This window comes from Marmota flaviventris, chromosome 7 (assembly GCF_047511675.1).
Source record: "Marmota flaviventris isolate mMarFla1 chromosome 7, mMarFla1.hap1, whole genome shotgun sequence".
Classification (NCBI taxonomy): Eukaryota; Metazoa; Chordata; class Mammalia; order Rodentia; family Sciuridae; genus Marmota; species Marmota flaviventris.
Window position 1 is genome coordinate 61060237 of NC_092504.1, and position 15106 is coordinate 61075342.

At 42.1% G+C, this 15106-nt stretch overlaps 1 protein-coding gene across 2 annotated transcripts in view; it reads left to right on the forward strand.

Annotated features, from left to right (window-relative positions):
- Positions 1-15106, forward strand: part of Shroom3 (shroom family member 3) — a 108456-nt gene that overhangs the window by 40633 nt on the left and 52717 nt on the right. For both annotated transcript variants that reach the window (XM_071614349.1, XM_071614350.1), the window contains exon 2: positions 11502-11633. In XM_071614349.1, the coding sequence (XP_071470450.1) occupies positions 11502-11633 (132 nt within the window). The remainder of the gene's footprint in view (positions 1-11501; positions 11634-15106) is intronic.

Consider the following 15106-nt stretch of genomic DNA (forward strand, 5'->3'; position numbering starts at 1 on the left):
CTCTTGTGTAAACCATGCTGATTGAATGTGGAGTAGCTTCCATCCTGTAGTGGTCAACATGTCATAAGGCCAATAGTGCTTTGTCCCCTTTATTATTATGTTTCTTTTAGTTGTAGATGGACATAATACCTTTATTTTATTTATTTATTTTTGTGTGCTGCTGGGGATCGAACTTGGTGCCTCACACATGCTAGGCAAGTGCTTTGCCACTGAGCCACAGCCTCAGCGCAGCTCAGTAATGAGGTTCTAAGGCTCAGAGAACAGAATCTGGCAGGACTCAGATTGGAACCCAGGTTATCTGACTCCAAATCCTTGTGTGTGTCTCCAACAAGATTGCAGGCCAGCAGCTGTCCTTTATTCCACAGAGAGTTCAGCCTGGAGCCTGCATGTGGAAATGCTCAGCACGTGTTGATGGGGGTCCTCAGAGATTGTTTTCTTGCTTAGGGTTTGTCATTTATGCCCCTCTCCCACCTTCATTCATAGACTATTCAGTACAAGGGACTCTCAAGCCCTCTATATCAACCTCTTCATTTTGCACATGAGAAAATAGCCCAGAACATTTGAGGGACTTGGCCATAGTGATAGGGAGGGCCTGGTGCAGACTTCTTGGCTTTGCTCCAGCACTATTTCTTTTTGTAATAGTGCACATATGTATGGCCACTTTTGGTGTCTGTTTAACCACACTCTTTTTCCTAATATTTTTTGGATTAAAAGAAGGATTACCAGATCTTTTTTTCCTGTCGTTATTTCCACCATGTTGCTATTTGTTCTGTCTTCTCTTTTCTCACCACCAGTAGATATTTCCAGAAGCTCTTTCCTAGAGCTCACTGATACGACTGCACCATGAAGCGTAGTCAGGAGAGGCATATCAGAGGTGTTGGGACATGTCCTATTTGGTGGGTTGTATTTTCTGCACCCATCCCCACCTGCCCTGGCAAACCAACAGCACACTGGTGTGGTCCAGGCAGCATATCAGCAATAGGACTCGACTCTGGGAAGACAGCAGTCCTCATTCCGAAGGCACAGGAGAGACCATTGCAGGGAGCCCAGTAGGAAGCTGTCCTAATATCCACTGAGCATGTTTTTATTCAGCAAATATTTATTGGGCATCATCTCTGGGAAGATAACTAAACCAGGCCAAGGAAGAAAAGAAAACTCTAAATAAGATTAAGACTACTGCATAGTGGTTAAGAGCATAGGCTTTGCCATCAGCCACATCCAGATTCAAATTCTCCAGCAGAACTTCCTCTGCTTCTCTGACTCTCCTTATCTGTTAAGTGAGGAGGTCATAGCATAAAGGGACCTGCCTTGGAGATTAATGGTAAAGAGTGTAAGAATCTGAGTAGGTAAGAGTTTAGCACACAGCCTGCCTGAGTGCATTCCATAAGCTAATTGCAACTTGTGGGACTGCCACTTTGATATCTGTCCTCAATGAGGCAAATGACTGGGGAAGCAAGCATATATACAATATATACAGATAACAAACGGGGAATGAAGGGAGTGGGTGTGCAGAGTTTTGACTGCACTGTCCCGGTCTTGTGGACTCTCTTTCCCCAGCACTTATGGTTTGTAGGTTTGGGATTTGTTTAGTTATTTTGCCTGTCTGTCCTTTAATTTATACCTTCACAGGAGGAGAAATTGCATCTGTTTTGCCATCACTGCAAGTCTAGTGTCTAATTTGATGTGTGTTCCAAGGTTGGTGCTTAGTGACCATTGACTGAGTAGATGATTGGGCTTGGTACAGAAGTGCCCGGCCCAGGCTTTCAGTGTGACACCTCTACTTCAACATGTGCTGCATCATTTCAGCAGTGTGACCAGTGTGAGGAAGTTCTAAGGGCAGGGATACAGTCTGGGTGTCCCATAGGTATAAGGGAGACCTTCACATTCTGTCCTCGTTTCTGTAGATCCAGGAGTGGTTGGGCTTGGAAAGAGGAGTCCCATCTGAATTTCAGTAACTCTCTACTTCTTCTGAAGCTTTCCCTTTAAAAAAAGTTTGTGATATTAAACGCTTGCCACCTTTGTCAAAAGACTTTTAGGGTTGTAGGTTCAAAGGTAGTATAAAATAGAGCACACAGAAATTGGAGTTAAGGACCCTGCTTTGCCAGTTGTATGATTTACAAATCCTGATTTCAAGCAAATAACTGATTTTCTATGAAACTGTGTCTGTGTCTGTCAATTGAGAGTCTATAATACCTGCTCTATGTGACCTTTAGGATTATTGAGGTTCAAATGGAATAATTATGGGAAAATGCTTTACAAGCTATAATACCTGATATTAAAGTGAAGAATTGTGATTCACTGGGGAGATCTGCTCTTTGGGAAAACTGCATGTTACCATTGGCTAATGGAGAGCCAAGGTAGGAGAAGGTGCCTGGAGCGTTCCTCTCCCTATAGTCACCTGGTTTTCTAGAAACCCTGCTTCCTCCTCCACTAAGAATTTCCTGTGGTTGCTGGAGCTTCCCAAGTAAACCCCTCTACCAGTGTGAGGTCTTTTTACTACCTGGGTTTGCTCTCAGGATAGGTGCACCCACCTTCATCTCCTAGAGAAGATTTTCCTTTAAAAGTATGGAGAAAGCTGGGCACAGTGGTGCATGCCTATAATCCCAGAAACTCGGGAGGCTGAGGCAGGAAGATCTCAAGTTTCAGACCAGCCTTAGCAATTTAGTGAGACCTTCAGCAACTTTGTGAACCCTGTCTCAAAATTAAAAAAAAAAAAAAAATTAAAAAGGGTTGGGGATGTGGCTCAGTTATAAAGTGCCTCTGGATTCAATCCCCAGTACAAAAAAAAAAATAAATAAAATATGGAGAAAATTACACTGGGCATGGTGGCACAAGCTTGGAATCCCCTTGACTCTAGAGGCTGAGACAGGGGGCTCACAAGTTCAAGGCCAGCCTGGGAAACTTAGAAAGACCCTGTCTCAAAATCAACAAATAAAGAATACATAGGGATATAACTCAGTGGTAAAGCACCCTGGGTTCAATACCCAGTACCACAAAAAAAAAAAAAAAAGAAGAAGAAGAAAAGAATAAAAAGAAATTTGACCTTTAGACTCATTTTAGTCAGAAAAAATTAAGCTAATGTTATGTTTTCTGAACATTAAAATAACACATGTTAATTATAAATAAGTTCTAGAAAAAGTGAAGAAAAATATCACTTAATCCTATCACCTAACTGGGTATATTTGCTGGTGTTGGTTTCATGCACATCTTTTTGTCTTATGAATAACAAAAGGATGATGTGCAGCAAATAACAGGTATACGTAGTTGGAGTGTGGCTAGTATCTAAGAGAAAAGTATTCAAAGCCCAGTGATCTTAATAGAATTTAAGGAGATGTGCAGTAGAGAGGGCATGACCTTCAGCCATACATCTTCCTCCGACTTTTTACTTTTGCTTTTTGTTTTACTCTGTAAAATGGGGCTCATCACTACCTCAAATGGTAAGCCCAGCTCTGCTACTATTTTTAAAACATAGTATCTGGTGCATACCATGCACTATAATTTGTATCTAGAACAGCCTCTATTGGTCAATATGTTAAATCTTGTTCCCCAGCTTATCCCTACTGAGAGCTGTGACAATTTTAAGAGATGGAGCCTAGTGAGAAGTCTTCAGTGCATGGGGACTTGGCTTTGAAGAGGATAGTGGGACCCTGGCCCTTTTTTCTTTTTCTCTTTTGCTTCTTGGCCGTGAGGTTAGTGATTTTATTCTGCCACAGGCTCCTGCCACACTGTGCCACAATAGTCCCAAAGCGATAGGGCCAATCAACCATGGACTGAAATGTCTAACACACACGAACCCAATAAACATGAGCTTCCGTTCAGTGAATGAGAAGTTAACGTGGGCTGGTGGAGGTATTCAGTGGTTAGCACACTTGTGTAGCATGCACAGGCCCTTTGATCCCCAGCACTGGGGGAAACAAGTTAACATTTATTGTTCTTCTAAGAACCAGACAGTATTATAAGTTCTTTACACATATGAATTCATTCATAAGTATACTTTGATGAGGGTGCTGTTGTTATCCTTATTTTGTAGGGGAGGAAACAGGCACAAGGTTAAGTGACCTGCCTAAGATTAGACACCTGCAAGGTGGTAGAGCCAGAATAGGAGCCCAAGCAGCTGGTTGAAGAATCCATGTCATCCATATACATTTCATTATTGTGTATTTCAAGCTCTAGGGGCTACAAACCCTAGCAAAGGTGTCATGAGTTAATAAGCTCTTGAATGGGGGCCCTTGGTTTTCTAATCCATTTGCCCTGGAATAGCTATATTGAAGCACTCAGTGGCTAGAGGGATTGAAGTCAAAAGTAAACCTGACGCAGATTAATATTTGTTAGGTAGGTTAAAAAATTGGGCTAGTCATTCGGCTTTTTTCCCTATCCACCTTTTCCTGTTTTTATGCAAGGTTGAAATGGAGGTCATTGGCTAAGATTTAGAGATAGCTAAGCTTATGGTTTCAGATTCAGAAACAGGCTGAGTGCCAAGTGGTATAAATGGTACGCACGGATCCGTTTGAGAAGTTTCAAGAGGAAATCAAGTGAGAAGCAGCAGCCAGGGCAGGTGCAAGTGGACACAGTTCTGAGACATAAAAGCACATCTGTGCATGGCTGAAGGGCTCTGTTTGGCCCTCTTGTGATGAATCAGGCCCGAGGTGGGTAAGCAAAAAAGACAGAAGGGGTCTTCAAATACAAGTGAACTTTCTATGATTAAAACACTAGGTAGAAGACAGGCCCGAGGGCCTGCAGAATGAGCTTCCTTGATTGTAAGGAATGATTAGAAAAGCAAAAAAGGAGGTAATGAAGGGACAATGAACCAGAAGGTTAAGTCTCAAATATATAGCTAGCAAAAGGTCAGTAAAGAGAACAAGGGGGCCTTTAGAGAAAGGGCAATTCATGAGAATGTTTGTGAGACCTGTGCTAAAATGGTCAGTCATTCAAAAATGAAGAGCAGCTATGTTTGCCTGAGAACAGAAATCTGTACCCAAGGGTATCGCTTCTTAAAATCTTCCTCCAGACACTGAATAAGTCTAGCACCCAGATCTTGTCCGTGTTCTGGAACTTCTAGGGGAAAAGTACAGGGGAACCTATGGCAGTGACTTGCTGCCCAAGGGAAAGCGGGTGGATGATAGAATGGAGAGACAATAATAAGGGCAGCTTTGGGCCTGAAGGAGATGGAGCAGAATAAAAAGAAAACTAGACACATGGAAAACCAAGACTCTGGTTTTTAATAAGGCAAATTGTCATGAGAACAAGTCTACACATAGACCCAGCCTAAATCCAAAGGAATTTCTCCAAAGGGCTCTGAGGACAAATTAGCCCTGCATAAAGGTACACTGCCTGCTTAATCACAAAAAGCCATCCAATTCTTCCAAACATAAATAAGGCAACAAAACTTTGGGGAGCCTTGCCAGCTGCTTGTTGAAAGGCTTGGCCTCCATCCCCCAGTCCTGATCTTCTCCATCCCAAGGAAGGCTGCCACCAATGAGATGGATCAGAAGTTAGGGCTGGATTTTATTTTCACAAAGAAATTAACATGCGGCTTCTTATAAAGTGACTAGAAAAGAAAAGTTTAAGAGTCTGGAGCTTCATTTTGGATCATTACACAAATATTCCCTTTACAATCTCCTATGCCTTAGTGAACAAACATGTATTGTGTGCCACTTGAGCCACTTGACTCTGGGTGGATAGTGGATTAAAAAAGAGCTTAGAAATTTCCGCCAGATGTGGACCGTGACCTGGCTGAGCTTACTTTCTTGATGATGTGGACAGCATACAAGTGAATGATTTCATGCAGAGATAAGCGTAATGAAGGGAGAGATCAGGTGCTGGAAGGAGAATATTTGCATCAGATTAAGGAGGCCTCGGAGGAGCTGTTTTACTTGGGACCAGATAGCTAAGCAGTAACCAGCCTAGTTATGAATTGGAAGAAAATGTTCCACGTAGAGAGAAAAGCATGTGTGAAAGCAGAGAGCTTGGTGGGTTTGGGGAACTTCTAGGGATGCTGGTGAGATTAGGGCATGGGGAGAGGAAGAAGTTGAAGGATGGGCAGGACCAGCCCACTCTAGGCCTCGCAGGCCAAGTTAGGAAACTTGGGTTTTATCCAAAGTGCAGAAGGAAGCTACAGGATTTAATTAGAGAAGACACCATCCATTTATGTTCTTAACAGGTTGTGCTAGCTGTAGGGTACTAAAATAGAAATGGGAGGCCAGCAAGGAAGCTGTTTCGGGCTGGATAAAACACAACAGAAAGGAAGAAGTGGCTGATCCCAACAGATCAGAGGACAAAATAGAAAATTTAACCTCAACAGAAACCAGCAACTCAAGGGTTCTAGAGAGACCAGTCCAAGAGCTACACTTTTACTCCAGCTTTTCCTGTCCTTCCCTAATTTTTATAGTGTTCAAATGAGCCATAGGAACAGGGTGATTTGGAACTTCATCGTCTTTTATTGGCTGAAACTCAGTTCAGAAAGCAGTTAATGGATTCCATTAAAATACCATATAGTGAGTTGGGGATATGGCTCAGTTGGTAGAGTGCTTGCCTTACATGCACAAGGCCTGGGTTCAATCCCCAGCACCACACACACACACACACACACACACACACACACAAATACAAAGCAAAACAATACCACCTAGTAAGGCAGTCAGTGTATATTCAGGAGTTATGAATATTGGGGGGGCGGGATGTACTTATTATCAGAAATGGAAATATGTAGGTGGTTGACCTGAATTTCTTGTTTCTTAATTATCTGGGGGAAAGAAAGATGATGCAATGGATCCTTGTGGTTGCAGATCATAATGATTTTTTTTTTTAAGCCCTACTAACCCTCCTGAGGGCAGCATAGGTTCCTAGTTCATCCCACGTAATTGTGATACCATGGTATTGAGACAGGAGACCACAAAAGACAACATAAAATAGCCCTAAGAAAATTCTCATTTGTTTTACCAACAGGTTGTAAATTGTTGGTAAAATGTTTGTCCCATCATCCCAGATGTGGGACACTTACAAAAACTTAAATCAATCAAGACATAGACCTGTAACTTATGGATAACTTTGAAATAATTACTACGTTTACAGAATTGAAAGCTTGGGACCTAGCGGGTTAAAAGGAGATATGAAGGAAGAAAGATCACAGATCTGTTGAGCATTTCATGGTACTTCATTCATTCAACAAATATTGTCTGAGCCACTCTCTGCCAGGCACCACACTGGCGTACCTGTCTTTGTTGAGGAGGGGAGGAGGGACCTGCAAGCAGAGAAGTAGAAGACAGTGTAAATTGCACTTTGGTGTGAGCACCTTGCAGAGAGGCAGGTGAGGTGGCTGCTTAGTCAGTGAAAGGCTCTACAGAGGAAATGATGTCCCAGCTGAAACCTGAGGGGCAGTGTGGCTGGCCAGGGAAGGGCAGCATCTTCAGTGACCTGGAAGTGGCCCAGCAGCGCTGGAGACCTTATGTTTTATTCCAGCAATTTTTATTAGAAGTGATTTTATTGATTCTAACGTTTCTGTAGGGTATATTTTAAAGCTCATTTGGTAATATGTTTAGTGAATGGCCCCATCACCACCAGATCTGGGTTAGCGATTAATTCTAAGGCCTACAGAATTTATGGCATAAACTGAAAATTTTTGAAACTGCTAACCTGAAAGAAGAGGAATGGTTTTCAGTGTTTTTAGTCCCAAGTGTGAATTCATGTGTCCTTTAAGCCAAGATACAAAATCTCTATATCTCAGTTTGTCTGGAAAATTGATCTTTAAAAAAAGGTGTCATTCAGCTGGGAGCAGTGGTGCAGACCTGTAACTGTAGCAATTCAGGAGGCTAAGGCAGGAGGATCACAAGTTTGAGGCCAGCCTTAGCAAGTTAGTGAGACCTTGTCTCAAAAAATAAAAAGGAATGGGGATGTAGCTCAGTGGTAGGTAAAGCACCTGGACTTCAATCCCCAGTATTACCCATACCCCCAACCTCATTCATTCTCTCCTTCTTAAAGAAGTTCTAGGACTCGGGAGGGTACACCTATCCATTTGTGAGGAAGGTGGGGAACAGTCTGCCTGAGGCACCATTGGGACACCCTTCCTTGATGAGATCAACACCCTGCAGACTGTCATTTCCAGCCTGCCCTGAGGCAGGGAGTTAACATAGCAACCTGCAGTGGGTGGGGAATTGGAGTTTCATATGCTGATGGATGTTCCTATATAGATAAGGCAGGAGGAGAGAAGGGCACAGTGAATGCAAGACCATCTCCTGCCCCGATTCATTACAGGATTTCTTTTCACTAGAACATATAAATTTAAACATGTTTATTTGTCATCCAGATATTCCAAAATAGTTTAAGGTAGAATAAATGTGCTCTGGGTACTGGTGATTCTTCCAGTGCTCTCTCCAGCCTGATGCTTCCTTTGTGAGATGCATCTTCCAAGTTGCATACCCTGATTCTTGGTCCTCTGTCTGGCTTCAGAACCAGCCTATCTCAGGCCTGATAATGAGGGAGGCTGCTATGACTTAGCCTGGGGGTTGCAATCAAGTGGATTCCATGACTCTCACCCCCCCCCCACCCCCAGGTGCCCACATGAGCTGGTCCTCTGTAGTCAATAGCCATAGCACTCTATGACTTTGGGAGTGGGAGGCACTGCTGGGCGTGGAGACAAATCATGTGTTGAAAATCCTTTAAAAGATGGGACAATTTTGTGTTCTTCTTGTTCTCATCCCTTACCCATGTGTCTACTCTTCCTGCCAGACCTTCACTGTGACAGCCAGAACCCCTAGACCTCTGTCTGTGGGTGCATCCCTGGAAGGTGAAGTGGGAGGCTTAAGCTATTGTGCAGAAAGGACAGAGTCAACAATTGTGGTTTAGACAAAAAATGAGGAAGTTATCAAATACCACAAAGGCCCTGTGATAGCTCATACTAGGCCCTGATTGTTTTCTCCCAATAAAGGGCATTAGACTTGGAAAGGAAAACCCTTCACCTTGCTGGTAGGGGTTGGTCCTTAGAGTACACTGTTTACGTTCTTATGTTCTTTACATTCAGACATTATGGGTGGTGAGAGATCTTTGAATTTACTTTCTCCCTCAATTTAAGCCAAGTGGCTATTGGGGTTGGTACCTGGGTGGATTGTGTGAGAATTCCTGGTTGAGAATAAATAAACGACAGAATAAATTCTGCAAAAGGTATTGTTGGCTAAAGCTTTTCTAATCTTCCTAGAATAAATTAGGGATTTTTAGATAAACCATTTTACATAACATCTTAGTTAAACAGAGCTCTAAAATGAAGATACTATGGTAAGACAATAATGAAGAAAGTTTATCAAGCACAGACCATGTGTGGGCAGTATGCTAGAGAGTTAAAATATATTATCTAGAAATTTTATAGCAAGACAGGTATAGTAATAATGGCTAATTTACTGAGGGCTTAATGTGTCAGGCTCTGCTGTAAATGTTTGATGGAATTATTTGTTTCTCAACAACCCTATGACAGAAGATATTCCTTTGTACCCATGTCATAGATAAAAGATCCAAAGCATAGAGAGGACAGAATCATAGAGCTAGACAAACTCTAGAGCCATGCCTCCAATCATTGTGCACACAGTCTCTTATTTTTTATGTTACTACAGATGAGGAGCCTGAGGCTCTGAGTTTAATTGCCCAATGTAATTTAGGTCATAAGTGACATAATCTTAACCAAGTCTTCAGATTTTAAGTCTAGAATTATATTGACCATGTTAAAGCCAAGAATCCTAAACTTGATGAGAAAATAAAGCACAAAAGGAGGTGTAGCACTCACGACTAAGTGTATAAGTCAGTTTTACATTGCTACAATGAAATAAGGTAGGCTAACATTATAAAGAAAAGAGTGATTTAGTACACAGTTCTGGATCCAAACTAAGATAAGGCAAGCCCATTGATGACCCTCTTCCAAGGGTCTTCTTTCTTGTATCATATCCTGGTGGATTATATCATGGCAAGAATGCATGTGAAAGCAAGAGTTAACATAAAACACAAAACAGGAAGTCGGAGAACTTTTCAGGGGTCAGGCATGTTCTTATAACAACTCATTTTCTGGAGAACTACCTTAGTCCCTTCCAGGTACTGGCCTCTGGATGACCTAATAACCTCCCACTAGGCTCCACCTCCTAAAGGTCCTCCCACCATGCTGAGCACCACCTCTGCAACTCATGAGTCCTTGGGGGGGTGCACTCAAACCACAGTACTAGGGTAAAGAGGCAAACTTTAGCTTAGAATTGGAAACTTCTTGTTGACCTCCTAGTCATCATCTCCATGCCCTAAAATAAAAAGAGATCCTTTTTATTTGCCTTAGGATTTAAGAAAGAGAGCTCTTTGACTTCCATTCTGTGTTCCAGGAAATATGAGGCCAGATGGACAGGGCTTATTCTTAACAACTGTTCCCTAATCCCTTCCCCTCTCAGCCAAGGCACAAGCAGAGGAGGAGCAGCCTCAACAGTTGGATCTCGGAGGCTTAGGAAAATCCTTGAAGACATAAATTGAAAACACACCACTGTACTCAGCAAACTGAGATGATGACAAAACCCACTTCAAAGGCTGAGGCAGGGGACAGTCTGATAAAGAGGAGGCATCAAGAGTGTTTGGAAAATCAGGACCCGAGGCCATCCTGAGGAGCAGTACGCCTGTTCCCATGGCGGAACACATTGGCGATGTGGGGCTTAAAATTTTTCTCTGACTCCCTGGGAGTGTGGAGGAAAGGACTTAGGGGAATGGTGTTAGGCACTGGGGGTGGGAGGGTGGATTCAAATATTCACACAAAAGCCTTTCCTCCAAGCACAGTGGAATCTAAACAATCTGAAATAGTTCAAGCTCAAGAATTGGCATGTGCTTCTGAGCTGCCACCCACCGAATAAAGCAAAGGCTGTTACACTTGGAGATCGCCCTCCTTAAAGTGAAATTGAGGCAGCAGTCTCTTGGTTTCAGGGGCCCACTTTGTTTGACAGTGTGCTTCAGTGAGTCCAAGGTGTTTTTTTTCTTCTTGGACTTGGATTAAACCCAAGGGCACTTCACCACTGAACTTCACACACCCTTAGTTCCTTTTATTTTGTATTTCAAGACAGAGTCTCACTAAGTTGTTCAGTGGAGACTCAAATTTGTGATTCTCCTGCTTCTGTCTTCTTGAATTGCTGGGATTATTGGAACACACTGGGTCTAAGTTTTCACTCACTTATCAACATTGAATTATAGGACAGTTTATCTTCATAACAGTTGATGTATCTTTCTTCTCCCTGGCTTAGAAGATCTGCTCTCTAAGATGGGAAATATACTTTATTGTGCTATAGAAACATAGACAGGAGAGAAAGAAGACCTTCTGTTGTGGATTTGCCTTCTTGGGGGCAGAGAATTATTAGATGCCAGCTTGGAACGGCACTCAGCTGTTGCCCAGCTCTGGCTTCAGGGTCCATTTTAATGCATTTATATTGGTAGGTTAATTTGTGCTTCTGCCCATGAATACCGTCATGCTCAGCTTCTTATTCTCTTATTTTTGACAGAGATGTGTGTGCAGACTCGGGCCATGCGGATCCTGGTGCCTCTAACTCCTCTAGCCCAGAGCACCTCACCTCTGGCCTCCAGCACAGGAAAACATTGTGGCCAGGAGGGGTTAAACTTCGGCTGAAGCACAGGTAAGAGGCTCAGAGGTCGGTGTTGAACACTGGAGAAATAAGACTCAACTGCTAAAAGAGGAAATTGGGGGCAAGGATGGTAAAGGTGTAGGCTGGTGATTTAAAACTTTTCTTATCTCTAACTGAGGAACATCCCGAGTTTGCAGCTGAACAAAGACTTGTGGCTATTTACCTGTGAGTCAGATTGTGAGAATGGTGAACCTCAGTGCTTCCTGCATGGACTGCTTCATTGAGCTGGGCCTGTGGGGCTTGCACTGGTAGAAGAGCTTTCCACTAGGAGGCGGTGGATCAAATTCAGGCAGTTTGACTGAGTTCACTCTCACTATCCTCTGGCTCCAGTATGAATATAGCAGAGCCTATTTCATAGGACAGCCGTGGAATTCAGTGGGATAAGATATTCAGAGCACTTAGCACAAAGTCCACTCGTAAATGAGAAAGTCCACTCGAAAATTAGAAATATTAGATGATGATTTAGTGCTGCTGTGGGATATTCCATCATTAAAACAAAATATCTGAGATAATTAACTTATTAAAAAAAAAAAAAAAAAACATTAACCTTGGCTGGCAGTTTGGGAGGTTCTAATTGGACATCAGGTGGATCCATTGCTTTTAGGCCTCGGGTGGAGATGCCAGATTGCATAAGAAGGGAGCAAATGGTAGAGCAAACTACTCACCTGGTGGCCAGGAAGCCAAGTGGAATTGCATGAGACTAGGGTCCCATGATCCCCTTCAAGGGCACACCCTGCAGTGATGTAAGGACCTCCCTCTAAAGGTTCCACCACCTCCCAGTAGCATCACCCCAGGGACCAAGCTTTTAACACATGGACCTTAGGGGCACATTCAAACATCCAAATGATAGCATGAGGTCATCATTACCAGTATAATTCTCATTGTCACAGAAGTGAGCACCAGCTTGAAAGACAGTATAATACAGGGAATAAGATGGAACTTGCAATTTCTGTATCTAGAATTCAAATCCCATTTCTCCCACTTACTATGTAACCACAGGCACATTATTTAAGCGTTCTCTGTTTCCAGTCTGTAGGAGAGCTTAACAACTGATCTACCTCCTAGGGTTGCCAAAAGGATTGAAATGCTGATACACCTAGAGCCCTTAAGATGGGCATGTCATAATGGTTATCATTGTTATCAGTAATCCTCATTTCAATTAGGGGAGTTATTGCATATAGACATGGTGACTTGCATTATCAACAAGTAAACAGTATAAAATTAGATGTATTCCAATCCAAACTTGCATATTTGGACTGTATGTTTAGGATTTGCAAACATACATCGAAGTATTTGTTATATTTTATATAATAAAGCCCTGTATCTGGTGTTTACATTAAGTTTCTTTATAATATTTCACTCAAAGAAAAAAAATTCAAAGGTGTTTTCAACATGCGATTGGTCTCCAGAAACTAGCTATCTGGTGGACCAAGAGTTAGGCCAGTAATGGGATGAGACTCACAGGGAGAGCCAGCTGGCAGGTTTCTCCTGGGGACAACCTGAAGAAGCAGAAGCTCCAAGGTTATTACTGTTCCCTTTAGTTTCCTAGCATCTTCAAAGGGCAGAGAATCAAACCTCTTCCTCAGAAGGAGTCCGCTGAACTGTGTGGGTTAATCTAGAGTCAGTGCCAAAGTATTCAAGGTCAGAAAGTTGTAGTAGGAAGTTATTCCTCTAACTGATTTTTTCTAATCAAGACCCTGAACCAAACCAGGGGTAATGGCACAAGGGATGAGATAGATTTGAGGGGAAAAAAAAAAAAACAAGAGGCAGAATCAATAGCAGATGAAAATAGGGGAAAGAGAAACATACTTAAAGAGTGAATGCCTGGTTTCTGCTGTGGGGCACTTGGGCTATTTGTAGGGCCATTAGCCGAGACTGGGGAGGCAGAAGGGCAGAGACTGCCTGAATGTTAATAGCACGAAACACACAGACCTATGTGCTTGAAACAGTTAAAATACTCAAAGTTGAATGAAACACATGAACTGAAATATGAATCTGTTTGGTATTCTTAACACACACACACACACACACACACACACACACACACACACACACACAATGTCTTTAAAATCATCAGCATGCTCAAAACTGGGCAACAGTGCCTTCTGTATAAAAGAAGAACATGGTGCAGATGGACAAGCATTTCCCCTTTTAAAAAGCCCTGAGTTAAATGCTGCATCCATCACTCCTGCTCAGATTCTGTAGGCTCGGATTTTATTCTGTTTATATCCTGGGAATTTTTATGTGTTTTATCTCCACAACTGCTGGTGAATTGTAAGCTATTATAATAGTCCACTCTGTAACTTTCCTATCCCGCAGGGGCTGCAACCCAAGTATTGAGATTGTTGGTGGCAGCTATTACTGCAGTGTTCTAAAAATGATTCTGTACTTCCTTCATTCCTTCTGCATTTATTAATTGAAATTCTTCTGTAAGGAAGAACTGTCCCTTCTCTCTCATTTATTTATTCAACTATAAATGTGTGACTGAACTTGGAAATTGGAGATATTCTCATCCAGTTACATTTAGATTGTAAATTCTGTTTGCTTTCTTTTTTACTTTTTATTTTGAAATCATTTTAGATTCACAGCAAAGCTGTAAAAATAGTGTAGAGATTTCCCGGCACCTACCACTCAGCTTTCCCTAATGTTAACATCTTTTATAAAGTTAGTACAAATGCCCAAACTAAGAAGTAAGCATTGGTCATTGGTAATACTACAGGCCTTAGGGCTTCAGAAATTACAGACTTTATTTAAACTTGACCATTGTTTTCCATGAATGTCCTTTTTATTTTAGGATTGTACATTGCATTTGTCATGTTTCCTTAGTCTCCTCGGATCTGTGCTATTTCCTCAGTCTTTCTGTGGTTTTTATGACCTTGCCATTTTTTTAAAAAGAGAACTGGCCAGTTATTTTGGAGAATGCCTTCAGTTGGGAGGCATCTGATGTTTTCTCACAGTGAGACGGGACATTTGAGGCAGGACTACCACAGAGGTGATATTGTGTCGTAGTGTAGCACACTAGGGGTCATGTGATGGTCATGCTTCATTACTGCTGATACCGACCTCGATCATTTGGTTATGGTGAAGTCTGCCACGTTTCTCCACTCTGAGGCTGCTGTTTATTCCTTTGCAGTTAATTCCTTTGTGTTGGGAGAGATCATTTTGAGATTATCCAAATGGTTGTTGCCCCTCAAACTTTCTCTGCTAATTTTAGCATCTGTTGGTATTGTGGATGGTAACTATTAATGTCATATTCTAAAAATGGTTCTGTACTTCCTTCATTCCTTCTACATTTATTAATTCTAATTCTTCTGTAAGGAAGAACTGTTCCTTCTGTCTCATTAATATATTTATTCAACCACTAATTTTTATCAGTAAAGACTCCATGTTTATTTATTTATTTATTTGGTACCAGGGATTGAACTCGGGGGCACACCACCACTGAGCTACATCCCCAGCCCTAT